The sequence below is a fragment of the Eubalaena glacialis genome, chromosome 7 (assembly GCF_028564815.1).
Source record: "Eubalaena glacialis isolate mEubGla1 chromosome 7, mEubGla1.1.hap2.+ XY, whole genome shotgun sequence".
Lineage (NCBI taxonomy): Eukaryota > Metazoa > Chordata > Mammalia > Artiodactyla > Balaenidae > Eubalaena > Eubalaena glacialis.
In genome coordinates this window covers 108,897,909-108,914,638 of record NC_083722.1, presented here as the reverse complement: position 1 = coordinate 108,914,638, position 16,730 = coordinate 108,897,909, and the positions used below count along the sequence as shown (strand labels likewise).

Sequence of the window (16,730 nt, the reverse complement as noted above, 5' to 3'; positions counted from 1 at the left end):
GCTGCAGGACTGAGACGAGATGTCACCAGGCTGCGGCCTTACACCTTCCCGACCCCAAAGCCCTGTCCCTACAAAGGCCTATCAGACCGGACTCATGCCACACTGCTCAGTGATTCTGAAGCATTTATTGCCCTGATGGCGCAGGGTGTTCACTGGGCAGCTTGGCTGCAGCCCAACTCCTCCTCTCCCCCCATGCACTTCTACACAGGTGTGTAAAGGAGACCCTTTTATTGCAAAGAGATTTTCAGTCTCTTGGGGAATAGGACCAGGGGCTTTTCTGGGGCCTCAGTCTTGGGAACTGGCTTTCAGAGCTGATTTGTACTTCCCTGTCATTTCCCTGGGCAATGGCACCAGGCCTGGGCAGGGCACCTGCCCCTCCACCTCACAGATGCACTCCCGCAGGCAATACTTTCGGGGGCCAAAGTGGGCTGGGTGAGAAAGCTGTTTTTTCTCCTGCTCCTCTTTCTCGAGGGTTTCCCTGCCAAAGAACACAGACAGCAACAAGGCGTGGGTGACACGGCTCCAAGCCGCTGGGAAGTGGGAGACTTCTCAGCCGAGTGAGCCCCAACATCTGCCAGGGAGACCTCCTACGCTGCTCCCTACTCCCCCCGGGCCTCCGGGGCTGGGGGTTGCGCAGGAAGGCCTGCAGCCCGGTGAAGGGTAGCAAGGGGTGACCCCAGCTCTGAGGATAGGCAATCAGGACCAAGGGGCCTGGAAGTGCCTCCGTGCGCTTTCTCAAGACAGACTTTCCCATCTTCCCTCCCTCCCCTCCCTCCCTCCATTCATGGGAAGAAAAGGAGTGTGTCACAGCAGGCCCTGGGGTTGGTCACCCACTAGCTCCAAGCTGAGATTCCCCAAGAGGGACATGGTCACAGCCACAAGGGCACGCATTTCAGATGCGTCTCAGCTTCCCGTGGACCCAGGAGGAAAGGACCATCTTTATCTTCACGGTGCAGGGAGCTGCAGCTCAGAGGTTCAGGCGCACAGACTCCCGTTCGCTCTCTGGTCAGCGTCCGAGGCTCCTGCCAGAGTCCGCCCTCTCAACACCCCTCCCAGCGCGCCCATCTCCTCCCTCTCAAATCTCTGGGCCAAGACGTTGGCACCCCTCCAAGTCAAGCCCCACCAACTCACTCGCTCTTCCCCAGAATCTTTTTGATGTGCTCCATGATCTCCTTATTGCTCTTGGTCTCCACGTCCACAAGGACTTGCTCCCCAGAATCTGGAAACAGGAGGAAAAGGGGGGAAGAAAGCTGAGAACACAGCAAGGCACTCCCTGGCCTCAACTGGTGGTGATTTGGGATTTGCTTTTAGAGGAGAAACATTTTAACGGTCAAATAAGTGTTTATGTAACCCATGATGCTGCCTTTTTTCCGTATTTCTTTAGATGTGAGCACATAAGCTTTAGGTATGTACAAAAGCATACATACTATTTTAAATAGAAACTCCATGTTCATGGATAGAAAGATTTAATATTGTTAAGATGGCAATCCTCCCCAAATCAGTCTATGGATTCAGTCAATCCCTATCAAAAATCCTAGCAGGTGTTTTTGTAGAAACTGAAAAATTAAGCCTAAAATTCATGCAAAGGACCCAAAACAGCCAAAACAACCTTGACAAACAAGAAAATGGGAGAACATTCATTTCCCAATTTCAATTTTACCACAGGCTACAGTAGTCAAGTCAGTGTGGTATTGAGCAAAAGAACAGCCTATAGGAATGGAACTGAACTGAGTCTAGAAATAAACTCTTATTAAATTTATGGTCAACTTATTTTCAGCAAAGATGGCAAGACAACTCAGTGAGGAAGAAGAGCATATATCTGATAAAGGACTTGTATCCTGACTAAAGAACTCTCATACAATTCAATGTCGAAAAGACAATCCAAAGAAAAAATGGGCAAAATATCTGAATAAACATTAAACAACAACAAAAATGGATAATAGCACATGAAAAGATACTCAATATAATCAGTCATTAGGAAAATACAAAATAAAACTACAGTGAGATATTAAGGTGGCTAAAATTTTTTTAAACACAATACCAAGTGCTAGTGAGGATGCAGAGGAACTGGAACTTTCCTAAATTACTGGTAAAAATGCAAACTCTTACAGCCACATCAGCTAGTGAATTAAGACACACAAAAAAGAAATTAAATGATTGGAAAGGAAGAACTTTATTTGCAGATGTAATGATTGTGTATGTAGAAAATCCTAAGGAATTTAGAAAATAAAAACTTCTAGAAATATGAATTACCAAGGTTGCAAGACACAAGGCCCATGTACAAAATCAGCTGTACTTCTACAAAGTTGTTTGGTGCTAACCAAAGAACTGAAAAATGAAAATTTTTAAAATACTATTTACAATAGTCACAAAACATACTCAATATTATTAAAATGTCCAGGGACGTCCCTGGCAGTGCAGTGATTAAGAATCCGCCTGCCAATGCAGGGGACACGGGTTCGAGCCCTGGTCCAGGAAGATCCCACAGGCCACGGAGCAACTAAGCCTGTGCACCACAACTACTGAGCCCGCGCGCCTAGAGCTCGTGCACCACAACTACTGAGCCCACGTGCCACAACTACTGAAGCCCACGTGCCTAGAGCCTGTGCTCTGCAACAAGAGAAGCCACTGCAATGAGAAGCCCACGCACTGCAACGAAGAGTAGTCCCCGCTCGCCACAACTAGAGAAAGCCAGCGAACAGCAACAAAGACCCAATGCAGCCAAAAATAAATAAATTCATTTTTTAAAAAAATGTCCATTATCCTCAGTGATCTATAATATAATTCCGAACAAAATCCCAGCAAGCTTTTTTTCTAGAAACTGGCAAGCAGATTTTAAAGTCAATATGGAAATGCAAAGAACCTACACGGGCCAAATTAATCTTGGGAAAAAAAGGGGGGGTGGGGAACAAAGTTGGATTTACACTTCCTGATCTTAAGACATATTACGAATTACAAAAACCAAGACAGTGTGCTATTAGCATAAGGACAGACATACAGATCAGTTAAAGAGGATGAAGAGTTCAGAAATAAACTCGAATAGCCAAAACAATCTTAAGAAAGAAGAAGAGAGCTGGAGGAATCATGCTCTCTGACTTCAGACTACACCAGAAAGCTACAGTATTCAAAACTGCAAGGTACTGGCACAAAAAACAGACACATAGATCAGTGGTACAGAATAGGGAGCCTAGAAATAAACCCACACACTTACGGTCAATTAATCTACCAGAAAGGAGGCAAGAATATACAATGGAGAAAAGACACTCTCTTCAATAAGTGGTGCTGAGAAAACTGGACACCTACATGTAAAAGAATGAAATTAAAACATTTTCTAACACCATCTACAAAAATAAACTTAATATGGATTAAAGACCTAAATATAACACTAGCTACCATAAAATTCCTAGAAAAAAACATAGAACACTCTTTGAAATAAATCATAGCAATATTTTTTTGGGATCCGTCTCCTAAAACAAAGGAAATAAAAGCAAAAATAAACAAATGGGACCTAATTAAATTTAAAAGCTTCTGTACAGCAAAGGAAACCATAAAACAAAATGAGGGACTTCCCTGGTGGTCCAGTGATTGAGACTCTGCACTCCCAATGCAGGGGGCCCAGGTTCGATCCCTAGTCAGGGAACTAGATCCCACATGCTGCAACTAAAAGTTCACATGCTGCAACTAAAAGATCCCGCATGTGGCAACAAACACCCGGCACAACCAAGTAAATAAATAAATAAATACTTAACCTGATTAAAAAATGGGCAGGAGAACTGCATAGACATTTTTCCAAAAGGAAATACAGATGGCCAACAGGCATATTAAAAGATGCTCAAGATACCTAATCATCAGGGAAATGCAAATCAAAACCACAATGACATATCACCTCACACCTGTCAGAATGGCATTCATCAAAAAGACCACAAATAAAGGTTGGTGAGGATGTGGAGAAAAGGGGACCCTTGTACACTGTTGGTGGGAATGTAAATCGGTGCAGCTACTATGGAAAACAGTATGGAGGTTTCTCAAAAAACTAAAAATAGAACCACCACATAACCCAGCATTTCCACTCCTGAGTATATATCCGAAAAAAAACACACTAATTCAAAAAGATACATGCACCCCAATATTTACAGCAGCATTATTTATAATTGCCAAGATATGGAAGCATCCTAAATGCCCATCAACAGACAAATGGATAAAGATGTACTATACACACACACACAATGGGATATTACTTAGCCATAAAAAAGAATGAAATTTTGCCATCTGCAGCAACATAGATGGACTTGGAGGGCATTATGCTAAGTGAAATTAAGTCAGACAGAGAAAGACAAATACTGTATGATAGCACTTATTTGTGGAATCTAAAAAATACAACAGACTGGTGAATATAACAAAAAAGCAGCAGACTCACAGAACAAACTAGTGGTTACCAGTGGGGAGAGGAAGGAGGGAGGGGCAACATAGGGGTAGGGGAGTAAGAGGTACAAACTATTATATATAAAATAAGCTACAAAGATATACTGTACAACACAGGGAATATAGCCAATATTTTATAACAACTATAAATGGAGTATAACCTTTAAAAATTGTGAATCACTATATTGTACACCTGTAACTTATATAATATTACTGTACATCAATTATAGTTCTTTTTTTTTTTTTTGCTGTGCCATGCGGCTTGCAGGATCTTAGTTCCCTGACCAGGGATTAAACCCGCTCCCTTGGCAGTGAAAGCATGGAGTCCTAACCACTGGACCTCCAGGGAATTCTCCCATTTTAACCAGCTTAAAATGTAGAATTTGGTGCTTTTTAGTGCCTTCACAATGTTGTGCATCCATCACCACTATCTAGGTTCCAGCACTTTTTCATGACCCCAAACAGAAACCCTGTACCCATTAAGCAGTCACTTCCTATTCCCCACACCACCCCAGCCCCAGCCCCTGACAACCACTTCCTGTCCCTATGGCTTTGTCTGTTCTGGACACCTCACACAAATGGAATCACACACTATGTGGCCTTTTGTGCCTGCCTTCTTTCCGTTGGCATGTTTTCAAGGTTCATCCGTGTTGTAGCATGTGCCAGTACTTCATTCCTTTTCATGGCTGAATAATATTCCACTGAATGAATATATGGATTTTGTTTATCCATTCATGGTCGATTTTTCTGACAAAGGTGCCAAGGAAATTAAATAAGGGAAAGGAATGTCTTTCAACAAATGGTGCTATAACAGCTGAATATCCCAAATCTGAAAAATGAACCTCAATCCTTATCTCACTTAATACACAAATAGAGATCATAGACCTAAATGTAAATCTAAGACTCTCCCACAGGAGAAACACAGGAGAAAAATCTTTGTGACTTTGGGGTAGGCAGAGATTTCTTGGACAGGACACAAAAAGTACTAAACATGAAAGAAAACAACTGATAAGCTGGAATTCATCAATATTAAAACTTCTGCTCTTCAAAAGACACCATTAAGAAAATGAAAAGGCAGCCACAGAAAGAAAATATTCACAATACATCTGACAAAGGAACTGAATCCAGAATATATAAACAACTCAACAGGAAAAGAGCCCCCACTTTTTTTTTTTAATGGACAAAAGATCCAAACAGACTCTTTACAAAAGAAATAAATGAATGGCTAATAAGCACATGGAAAGATACAGGGAAATGCAAATTAAAATGTCAAGGAGATATACAGGCACTGGAATGGCTGAAAAGACCTATGTGATGAGAAGAATGGCCCCCAAAGATGCCCCCTCCTAATCCCCCAGAACTTGTGAATATGACACCTGACGTGGCCAAGGGGCCTCTGCAGATGCAATTAAACTTAAGGACCCAGAAATGGGGAGATTCTCCTGGATTATCTGGCAGCCCCATTAATCACAAGGTCCTTAAAGTTGGAGACCCTCCTGGGCTGTGGTCAGAGGGACGTGTGACTGTTGGAGAGGGCCAGACACGAACGCAACTGGCTTCGAGGATGGAGGAAGGGACCACGAGCCAAAGAGTGTGGGGGTCTCAGGCTTTCCTGGTGGCGCAGTGGTTAAGAACCCGCCTGCCAGTGCAGGGAACACGGGTTCGAGCCCTGGTCCAGGAAGATCCCACATGCCACGGAGCAGCTAAGCCCGTGCACCACAACTACTGAGCCCACGCTCTAGAGCCCGCAAGCCACAACTACTGAAGCCCGCGCACCTAGAGCCCGAGCTCCATAACGAGAGAAGCCACCGCAATGAGAAACCCCCGCACTGCAACGAAGAGTAGCCCCCGCTTGCCGCAACTAGAGCAAGCCCGTGCGCAACAATGAAGACCCAACACAGCCAAAAATAAAACAGAAAGAAAGAAAGAAGTAATTTAAAAATAAATAAATAAAGAATGTGGGGGCCTCTAGAAGCTGGAAAAGGCATGGAAATGGATTCACCCCTAGCGCCTCCAGGAAGGAAGGCTCTGCGAACACCTTGATTTTAGCCCATGTTGGACTTCAAACCTACAAAACTGTAAGATGAGAAATCTGTATTGCTTTAAGCCACCAAGCTCGTGGTGATCTTACAGCAGCCACAGGAAATGCAGATGAGCAACAGGACCGGTTTGGGTGAGGATGGGGGGCCAGCAGGACCCCTCACCCTGCGGACTGCAAGGGCAAATGGCATGATCATTTTGCAGGCCTGTCTGGGTGGTTTCTAAGAAGGTTACGTGCCTATTCTGTGGCCCAGCAAGCCCATCCTGAGCCTGTGCCCAGGAAAACCGAGCACCTAGGTCCACAGAGACATGCACCTTCCCAAAACCACCCTCGGCAGGCAGCCGCTAACAAGCCCTCGAGCGAGACCCTCCTTAGAGGAGTCTCTGGGACCCGCTGCAGCAGCAGAGCCAAGCCCACCTGGCTCTCCCAGGTCCCCGTCCAGGACCTGCCGCTTCTGCCCAACACGCAGCCAGAGCTTCCTACCGACCGGCCCCGACTTTCTCATCTGAGGTGTCTCCTGGCCAGACCTCCTTCCAGAGATGTCAGACATGCTTTGCCACCTGAAGACTCTCCCTGCCTGCCCCCCATCTCCAATAAACCTCATACTTGTAACTCTGTCTTGGCATCTACAGAAAACCCAAATGTTCAGCAACAAGTGAATGGATAAATAAACTGTGGTATGTTCTGATAATGGGGCACTACGGAGCAATAAAAATGAATAAGCTACTGATACACATAACGTGGATGAATCTCAAAAAGACAAGTGAAAACCAGACACAAAAGAACATATACTGTGAGATTCTATATTAGGTTCTGAAACAAATAAAACTAACTAGTCTATGGTGAAAGAACTGCTAACAGAGGGAATTCCCTGGCAGCCCCAGTGGTTAGGACTCTGTGCTCACTGCTGAGGGCCCGGGTTCGATCGCTGGTCGGGGAACTAAGATTCCACAAGCTGTACAGTGTGGCCAAAATAAAAAAAAGAACTGCTAACAGTGGTTGCCCCTCTTGGGAGTGAGAATTGGGAATTGGAAAGCAGTACTAGGTGACTTTTTGGGTCTTCGCTGGGAAACAGTGACACAGGCCCGTCACATCTATCAGAACTCATCACTCCATGCACGTTAAGACCCGTCCATTTTATTATGGGTAAATTATACCTCAATAAAGTTAATTTTTTAAAACACCAACACTAAATATATACACAAAAATGCCAACCACCACCATTCTCCTCGCCTCCATCTTGCTCTATTTTTCTTTTCTCCATAGCACTCATCTTCTAACAAACCATGTTATTGAGTTTCTTGTTCATTCTATCTCCTCCTGCTGGAATATCATCTCTACAAGTCTAGAGATCTTTGTCTGTATGGCTCCCTGACACCCCAAGCACCTAGAACAGTGCCTGGGTCCTAGCAGGAACTTGATACGTATTTACTGAATGAATGAAAGAACATCATCCTTTTCTTTCCTGACGAATTTCCCAGTCTATACTTCATTAGATTCTCGTAACCGTGTAAGGAAGATGTTTTGCCTTCCCCTAGAAATATGTAAGTGGGAACATTACTCGCTCAGGATCAGAATGACTGAGTAGAGAGTTGGGCTAGAACATATGGTCTTCTGACTTCCAGGAACTGAGCCCAATTTAACTGAATAAATCTTCATGTTTGCTCCTCGCAGGGACAGGAGAGCATCACGTAAATGCATATGGTCCATAGAGGACACACGCAGACACATACACACTGTTCAAGAGAATGTGGCCAGCACTGAGAGACGTGCCCTGAGAGAAGGGAGAGGCCAATCTAAGGTGCAGGTAAGGTTTCCTGAGTGAAATGGTGCCCAAGCTGAGTCCCAAAGGATTTATTTTTTAATTAAGCAAAGAAAAGTAAAAGGGGATTTGCAGCAAAGGAACCAACATGAGCAAAGGCATCAAAGCACAGTGTGGCAAGGGAATTTGGAAAGACTAGCCCGTATAACATGAGGCATATGCAGGAGATGTGGCAGCAACAGGAGATGCGGCTGGAGAGGGACAGATCTGTGCAGTCACTGTGTGCCAGGTATAGGAGCCAAGGCGACAGGACCAACGTAGGTTTACAAGCGGTCCCATCTCAGCCCCCGCTGACTGCCACACAAGAGGAACATGGGAGGGAATCAGGCCTGGGCCGCGGCAGAGGGCCCTGCACTCACCTAAATAGAACCGCAGGAAGGGTGTTGGCGTCATGTTCTTAAACATCATGATCTGCACCCAGGGGTTCTTGTACTGGATCTGAGGTATGTTGAAAAACACAAATTTCCTGCAAAACAGAAGAAATTAAACCCGTGAGAGTTTTTAACCTAAAATTGTATGCACCTGTGTATTCTTCTAAAGAGAAAGTCCAGAACTCTCATCAGATTCTAAGAGGACCCTGCCCCCACCTCCGAAAAGGTGGAGATAGGAAAAGCAGGTCTCAGGAATCCACTAACGTGTTGTCTGAATGTGGGTGTTGGGACTCTTGGTTTGTCATTTTAGGGAAAAGAAATCTATATCCCTACCTCACGTTGCATATTAACCTAAAACTCACCAAAACAGAAGTATAAATATAAAAATGGGGCTTCCCTGGTGGCGCAGTGGTTGAGAATCTGCCTGCTAATGCAGAGGACACGGGTTCGAGCCCTGGTCTGGGAAGATCCCACATGCCGCGGAGCAACTAGACCCGTGAGCCACAACTACTGAGCCTGCGCGTCTGGAGCCTGTGCTCCACAACAAGAGAGGCCGCGACAGTGAGAGGCCCGCGCACCGCGATGTGGAGTGGTCCCCACTTGCCACAACTAGAGAAAGCCCTCGCACAGAAACTAAGACCCAACACAGCCAAAAATAAATAAATAAATAAATATTTTTAAAAATAAAATAAAATAAAAATGAAACCACGAAATGTCCTCGGTCTTGATTGGTGTGGCAGCTGCACAGTGCACTCATATGAGAAGCTGTGTATCTACAGGTGAGCACTTTATGTAAATTATACCACAATTTAAAAATAAATGAAACCATGAAAACAAATATGGGGAATACTTTTACAATCTAGGAGTGGAGAAACCTCTAAACTCAGAAGGTTTAAAACACAGATAAATTTGATTACATTAAAACCTTTGCAAGGGACTTCCCTGGTGGCGCAGTGGTTAAGATTCTGTCTGCCACTGCAGAGGACACGGGTTCGAGCCCTGCTCGGGGAAGATCCCACATGCCGCGGAGCAACTAAGCCTGTGAGCCACAACTACTGAGCCTGCACTCTAGAGCCTGCGAGCCACAACTACTGAGCCCGCGTGCCACAGCTACTGAAGCCCACACACCTAGAGCCTGTGCACCGCAACAAGAGAAGCCACCACAATAAGAAGCCACGCACCACAACGAAGAGTAGCCCCCGCTCGCCACGACTAGAGAAAGCCCACGCACAGCAACGAAGACCCAACACAGCCATAAATAAATAAATAAAATATCTGCAAGGCAAACTTTACCAAAAACAAAATCAACATTTGCCAAACTAGAAGAAAAATGTTTGCAAAACACAAAACAAAAGGTTAATTCCCTTGATATAGAGTTCTGCACATCATTAACACCATTTATAATCCAACACTAGAGGCAAAGGCCACAGACGGGCAGAAACCCACATAGCCTATCAAAGGAAGGATCCTCAGTATCTTCCCAACAAAGTCATAAATTAAAATGGTCCTTTTTTACCTCTTAGATTGCTAAAATAAATAAATAAATAGTTTTAAGTTATAGTAAAGTGAGGAAACGTTTCCTTAAGTATATTAATTGGTTTAACCTCCTTGGAGGTCAGTTTGGAACTAGCACAGATCTTGACTCAATGTTTTCACCTCTGCCTTTAGGTATTTTTACACTTGAATGCAAAGATATGTGTCAGGTTTACTGCAGCATTATTTGTTACAGCAAAGGAACAGAAACAACTTAAATGCCAGACTGATTATATAAACTATGACACAACTGTATGCCTGGATCCCTCTCCACCTGCTCTCCATCCAGAGTAGCTAACAGATATGGGCTAGGAAATGGGCTTTCCTGCCCTCTGGCTTTGTGTTGGCTTCAGCCCACAGGGAGCACTGGCAAAAGAATGGAAGGAGGAGGAGAGTTAAGGTATTTATCTCCCTGGCTCGACCCCAGGCTCAGTCCCTGCTCCAGAGGCTCCTGTCAGGCAGCCCTCTTCATCTCCAGGTCCCAACAAACATTCTCCTCCTCACTTCTGCAGCCTAGACCCGGGCTCTTGCACTGTTCCTTGTGGTTTCTTTTCCCATCCTTGCCACACCATTGCAATTAGTCTCTTGATTAAAGCCTCCCCAATGACCCGAATTTAAATGCATTCTCTGCTTCCTGCTGCCACCCTGCTCCCCACACCAGACGATGGAAAGGTGCGAGTGGTACACGGGTAGAAGCGTGGTTGCCTGGCTTCACCACTTCCCAGCTGTGTATGACCCAGAGCAAGTTACTGCTGTGTGCCTCAGTGTTTATGCCAACATGATGGCAATGCAGGACAACCAGTCCAGATAGGAGCTTGTAGTTTATTCTCAAGAAGAAAAAGATAGGATCAACAGAAGGCCTGATTGTGTGACATTTGCTTGGGGAAACGTCCATAACTGGGGCAGAATCTGCAGTTAAAACAAAAGCAATGACAATAACCCCAGGGAAAACAAAAAACTGCAAAAACAAAAAGGAAAAATAAAGTGTTTGACTCAACTGTGTACAGTGTTTACAAAGTCATAATAATTTAACAGTGAATACTGATTTATCCAAAATTCTTAAATGACTATATTGGGAGGATGGGGGGGGTCAAGTAGTATGCATCTGCTGGGGTAGGGAATGGCAATGCTTCTGGAAGAGCTAAATCCTTGCCTTCCACAGTGGCAAGTCAATAGATAAAGCCTAAAGCTAAGAAAGTAAGGAGGAGCTCTCTAAATATAGTATTTAACTATATGGGAGTAAAACTCTAATCAAATGGTTAGAGTTGAAAGTTGTTGCCTCTGGAGGATACAATGGAGAAAAGACAGCCTCTTCAATAAGTGGTGCTGGGAAAACTGGACAGCTACATGTAAAAGAATGAAATTAGGGCTTCCCGGGTGGCGCAGTGGTTAAGAATCCGCCTGCCAAGGCAGGGGACATGGGTTTGAGCCCTGACCCGGGAAGATTCCCGCATGCCGCGGAGCAACTAAGCCCGTGCGCCACAACTACTGAGCCCGCACTCTAGAGCTCACGTACCACAACTACTGAAGCCCGCGTGCCTAGAGCCCATGCTCCATAACAAGAGAAGCCACTGCAACGAGAAGCCCGTGCACCGCAACGGAGAGTAGCCCCCGCTCACCACAACGAGAGAAAGCCCACATGCGGCAACAAAGACCCAACGCAGCCAAAAATTTAAAAATTAAAAATATATAAATAAATTTATATATAAAAAAAAGAATGAAATTAGAACACTCCCTAACACCATACACAAAAATAAACTCCAAATGGATTAAAGACCTAAATGTAAGACTAGGCACTGTAAAACTCTTAGAGGAAAACGTAGGAAGAATACTCTTGGACATAAAACACAGCAAGATCTTTTTTGACCCATCTCCTAGAGTAATGGAAATAAAAACAAAAATAAACAAATGGGACCTAATGAAACTTAAAAGCTTTTGCACAGCAAAGGAAACCATAAACAAGACGAAAAGACAGTCCTCAGAATGGGAGAAAATATTTGCAAACGAATCAATGGACAAAGGATTAATCTCCAAAACAGAGGAACAGCTCATGCAGCTCAATATCAAAAAAACAACCCAATCAAAGAATGGGCAGAAGGCCTAAGTAGACATTTCTCCAAAGAAGACATACAGATGGCCAAGAGGCACATGAAAAGATGCTCAACATCACCAATTATTAAAGAAATGCAAATCAAAACTACAATGAGGGGGCTTCCGGGGCGGCACAGTGGTTAAGAATCCGCCTGCCAATGCAGGGGACACGGGTTTGAGCCCGGGTAGATCCCACATGCCGCAGAGCAACTAAGCCCGTGCACCACAACTACTGAGCCTGCGCTCTAGAGCCCGCTCACCACAACTACTGAGCCTGCAGGCCACAACTACTGAAGCCCACGCACCTAGAGCCTGTGCTCCGCAACAAGAGAAGCCACCGCAGTGAGAAGCCCACGCACCACAACGAAGAGTAGCCCCCGCTCCCCAGGATTAGAGAAAGCCTGCGTGCAGCAACGAAGACACAACGGAGCCAAAGATAAATAAATAAATAAATAAATTTTTAAAAAACTACAATGAGGTATCACCTCACACGGGTTAGAATGGGCATCATCAGAAAATCTACACACAATAAATGCTGGTGTGGAGAAAAGGGAACCCTCTTGCACTGTTGGTGAGAATGTAAATTGATACAGCCACTATGGAGAACAGTATGGAGATTCCTTAAAAAACTAAAAATAGAATTACCATATGACCCAGTAATCCCACTACTGGGCATATACCAAAAGAAAACCATAATTCAAAAAGACACATGCAGGGCTTCACAACTAGAGAAAGCCCGCGTGCAGCAATGAAGACCCAACGCAGCCAAATATTAATTAATTAATTAATTTTTTTAAAAAAAGGGCCAGAAAAGTAAACTGTCCTGGGTCACATGACCAGTAAGTCAAAGAATCAGGGCCGTGAGGATTGGGCTCCATCATTATCAAATTCACCTGGATGCTGAGGCGCAAGGCTGGACACAGAACTCAATACGTTCCAGCAGCTGTTACTTCTCCCATTGCATCTTAAGGGCAAGAACACCTGGCAGAAGTGAGGAGGAACTTAGCTCTCAGACTCTGAATAAGGCAGCTCCCCACACACCCAGCAAATACCTTAAGACTCGCTAGCCCGGTGCTGTACTGGCCACTGGCACTTGGAGTGGAGGGCCAGGTGAAGTGCTGAGGGCACATGAACAAGCAAAGAAAGGCCAGTGGGGCTACAAAGGGCAATTCTGACAGGCTCAAACCCAAAGGGCACCAGTGGGACAGCCAAGCCCTTATCACTAGGAACAATGAAACACAGAATAGCTGTTTGGCTCCTATTTACCCAGAGAGTATTAAAATTCTTGAGCATGTGACTATGTGCAGGCCTATTTTGATTGGCTGACCATTTAAAAACCAGAGATTTACATAAAAATCTTAATTTCTGGCTCCTTGACTAGTCAGAAATTCTCCATGGAGCCCAAATAGCTAAGATGTAGCCAAGCAGTGAATGGCCCCGTGAAACAGGGCACGTTTTCAGTTTACTGCAGGCCCATCCAGACTGTCTCCCTCCTGTTTGTACCTGCCTGGCCTCTGCCCTGTGACTCCTGGTGCAGATGGATGGATGGATGGATGGATGCAAGGTTGGTTATGCAGGAGTATCTGGGTGCCCATTCAGCCCTATGACTGAGTCTTCTAGGAAGCCCTCATCCCAGCTGACCCCACGCAAGTAGGTCCAAGTTCTTGCATTGACCTACGGAAAGCAAACGGCTAGGGGGGTAGCTGCTGGCTCTCCTGAACAGCCCTGCACTGAAGGCCCCGCCATGGGGGGACCACCCTCCACAGGGAGTTGCTCTCCAGTCTCACTCTGATCCATCCCACACAACCAATCCCAAAGTTTCTGAAAGACAGGACTTGAATTCCCAGCAACAGCACGGGGCCCAGCATCAGCAGGCACTCAGTAAATTTATACCTAACACCTGAAAAGCCCAAAGCACTGCTGCTGCCTCAAAGTTCAGTTCAAACCTTTCACTTGCAAGTTCCATTCAATGAGTCCCGACTCTGCTGCGGGCTGAAAAGCACTGAGGAGTTGGGGCGCGGGCCGCTGCGCAGCTCACAGTCCCTTCACTCTAAGGGTGATAAGTCCTTCGAGAACGAAGCCCCCTTTCAGAACCGCCCCCTCACCAGCTGACTATGGTACCCTGGACAAGCCAGTTCCTTAACCTCCTGCGTTCTTTCATCCCTGGAGTGAAGAGAACAGTGGGGTTTCTGTAAAAATCAAACGAGCTAGTGCACGAGGAGCATTCAGAAACGCGCTGCACGCACGAGGACTCAATAAATGCCAGCAGCTGCTACCCCTCCCACTGCACCCCCATATCCGCCCTGGGACATAGGTATCACCCCGATCGCAACACTGAGGAAAAGCAACTCTCCCAAAGCCAGCAGGTGGAAGAGCCCGGACCCCAGCGGGTCGGTCGCCCCGGGCTGGGCTCCACCCGGACCGCGCGCCGCCCGCGGGGCACGGGTGGCTGAGGAGGCTTCGGCCTCCCCGTCAGCGCGGCCCCCACCCGGCGCGACGCGGCCCTGAGGTCCTCTTCTGCTGTGGAACCTGGGGCAGCTGCCCGTCCATACAATGGGGGCCCTGGCGCCAGCGCAGCGCCAGGTCTCAACGACTCGCAAGTTATTGGTGGGACCCGGCGGCTCGGACTGACCTGGCGCCCTCGCCCAGCTCCCCGTGCGTGTTGTAGTTCACCGTCATGACCTTCACCGAGTCCTTGAACACTACGTCCCCCTGGCCCAGGTACTGCAGGGTGCGGCGTATCGGGAAGCGGCCCTTCATGGACATGGCGGCTGCGGCGGAGGGGCCGGACCGCCGGCCGCGAGCCCAGCAGCGAGGAGAGACGAGCTAAGCTGACGCCGCCCGGGCGGCCCTCTAGCCGCTTCTCCTCCGCGCCGGTTTCCACTTCCCGCGCAGACTCACAGGAGACGCCTCCCGGCGGGCAGCGCACGCGCCGCGGAGCAGCCTGGGACTTGTAGTACTGGCTGGCAGAGTTTTCCTTAGGCGGGGGCGGTGGGAGCCGGCACGTACGCCTAAGCGTTAAAGCTCGTGTTGGAACGTTAAGGTTTTCACGATTTGTGAATGAAGTCTTTCTCCCCTCCGCCAAGGGAAAATATTTTATATAGGCTCAAACTCAATCATTCAGACAACAAACTTACAGTAGGAAATAATTCGGGAGAGCTGAGTTTGAACACCAAGTCGGCTAGTAACTTTCTGTTCAACCTCAAATATGTCAGTTTTGCTCTCTCAACTTCTCCAGTTTTAAAGTGAAGGGTTAGAACTGCGCAATTTCTAACATTGACTTAAAAAAAAACAAAATTAAAAACCTGACTTGCAAAAGGAAAAAAAAAAAAGAGATTTTGGGATCTACTCCTTTCTAGTTTAGCCACTTGAGAGCTCTGGACCTCAATTTCTTGAAAAGCAAAAGGTGGATGAGATGCATTTCCTATTGATCTGAGAACGTTCTCCTTCACTTTTGAAGGATAATTTTGCCAGATACAGAATTCTAGGTTGGGGGTTGGGAGGCATCTTTCAACACTTTATTTCACTCCACCCTCCTCTTGCATGGTTTCTGATGAGTAGTCGGCTCTCTTTTTTCCACTGTAGGTTAAGATGGTTTTTTCTTCTGGTTTCTTTCAAGATTTTCTCTTTGTCTTTGGTTTACAGAGTTTGAATAAGATATACCTAGGTGTATATTTTGGGGATTTATCCTGCTTGGTGTTCTCTGAGCTTCCTGGATCTGTGGTGTAGTGACTGTCATTAATTTTGGAAAGTTCTTGACCATTATTACTTCAAATATTTTTCTTTATTCTCTCATTTTTTTTCTCCTTCTGGTATTCCAATTATGCATGTTTTACCTCTTCTGAAATTGTCCCATAGTTCTTGGATGTTCTATTTGGTGTTTTTGTTGTTTTTGATTCTTTTTTCCCTCTGCTTTGCAGTAGGGAAGTTTCTATTGACCTATCTCCAGACTCACTGATTCTTTCCTTGGCTGTGTCAACTGATGAGCTCATCAGAGGCACTGTTTGTTAGTCTCTTTTATTTCTAGCATTTCCTTTCAATCTTTCTTAGAGTTTCCTTATCTCTGCTGACATTACCCATCTGTTCTTGCATATTATTTACTTTTACCACTAGACTCTTTAACATATTAATCATTTAAGTTTCCTATCTGATAACACCAACATCTGTGTAATACCTGAATCTGGTTCTGATATGTGCTTTGTCTTATCAGACTGTGGGGTTTTCCCTTACCTTTTTTAGCACACTTAAAATTCTTTGTTGAAAGTGAGACATTATTGGCTGTATTAGGTAATAGGAACTGAGGTAAATAGGCCTCTACTACGAGGGGTTATGTTATTCTGGCTAGAAGTAGAGCTGTGTTTGTTTGCTGTAGCTGTAGGCCCCAGAGGCTTCAAATTCCTCTAGTGTCTGTTTTCGTCTCTCTTGACTTTGGGCTTCCCTAGAGTCTGTG

At 45.7% G+C, this 16,730-nt stretch overlaps 1 protein-coding gene across 1 annotated transcript; it reads right to left on the bottom strand.

The window, feature by feature from the left end:
• Positions 1–213: 213 nt before the first annotated feature.
• MRPS25 (mitochondrial ribosomal protein S25) lies at positions 214–15,183 on the bottom strand. Its single transcript, XM_061197317.1, has 4 exons — positions 14,913–15,183; positions 8,645–8,751; positions 1,132–1,219; positions 214–478 (listed from the first exon to the last, which is right to left on the bottom strand). The coding sequence occupies exons 1-4, from the start codon at positions 15,044–15,046 to the stop codon at positions 286–288; spliced, it is 522 nt and encodes a 173-aa protein (XP_061053300.1). The 5' UTR covers positions 15,047–15,183; the 3' UTR covers positions 214–285.
• Positions 15,184–16,730: the final 1,547 nt, after the last annotated feature.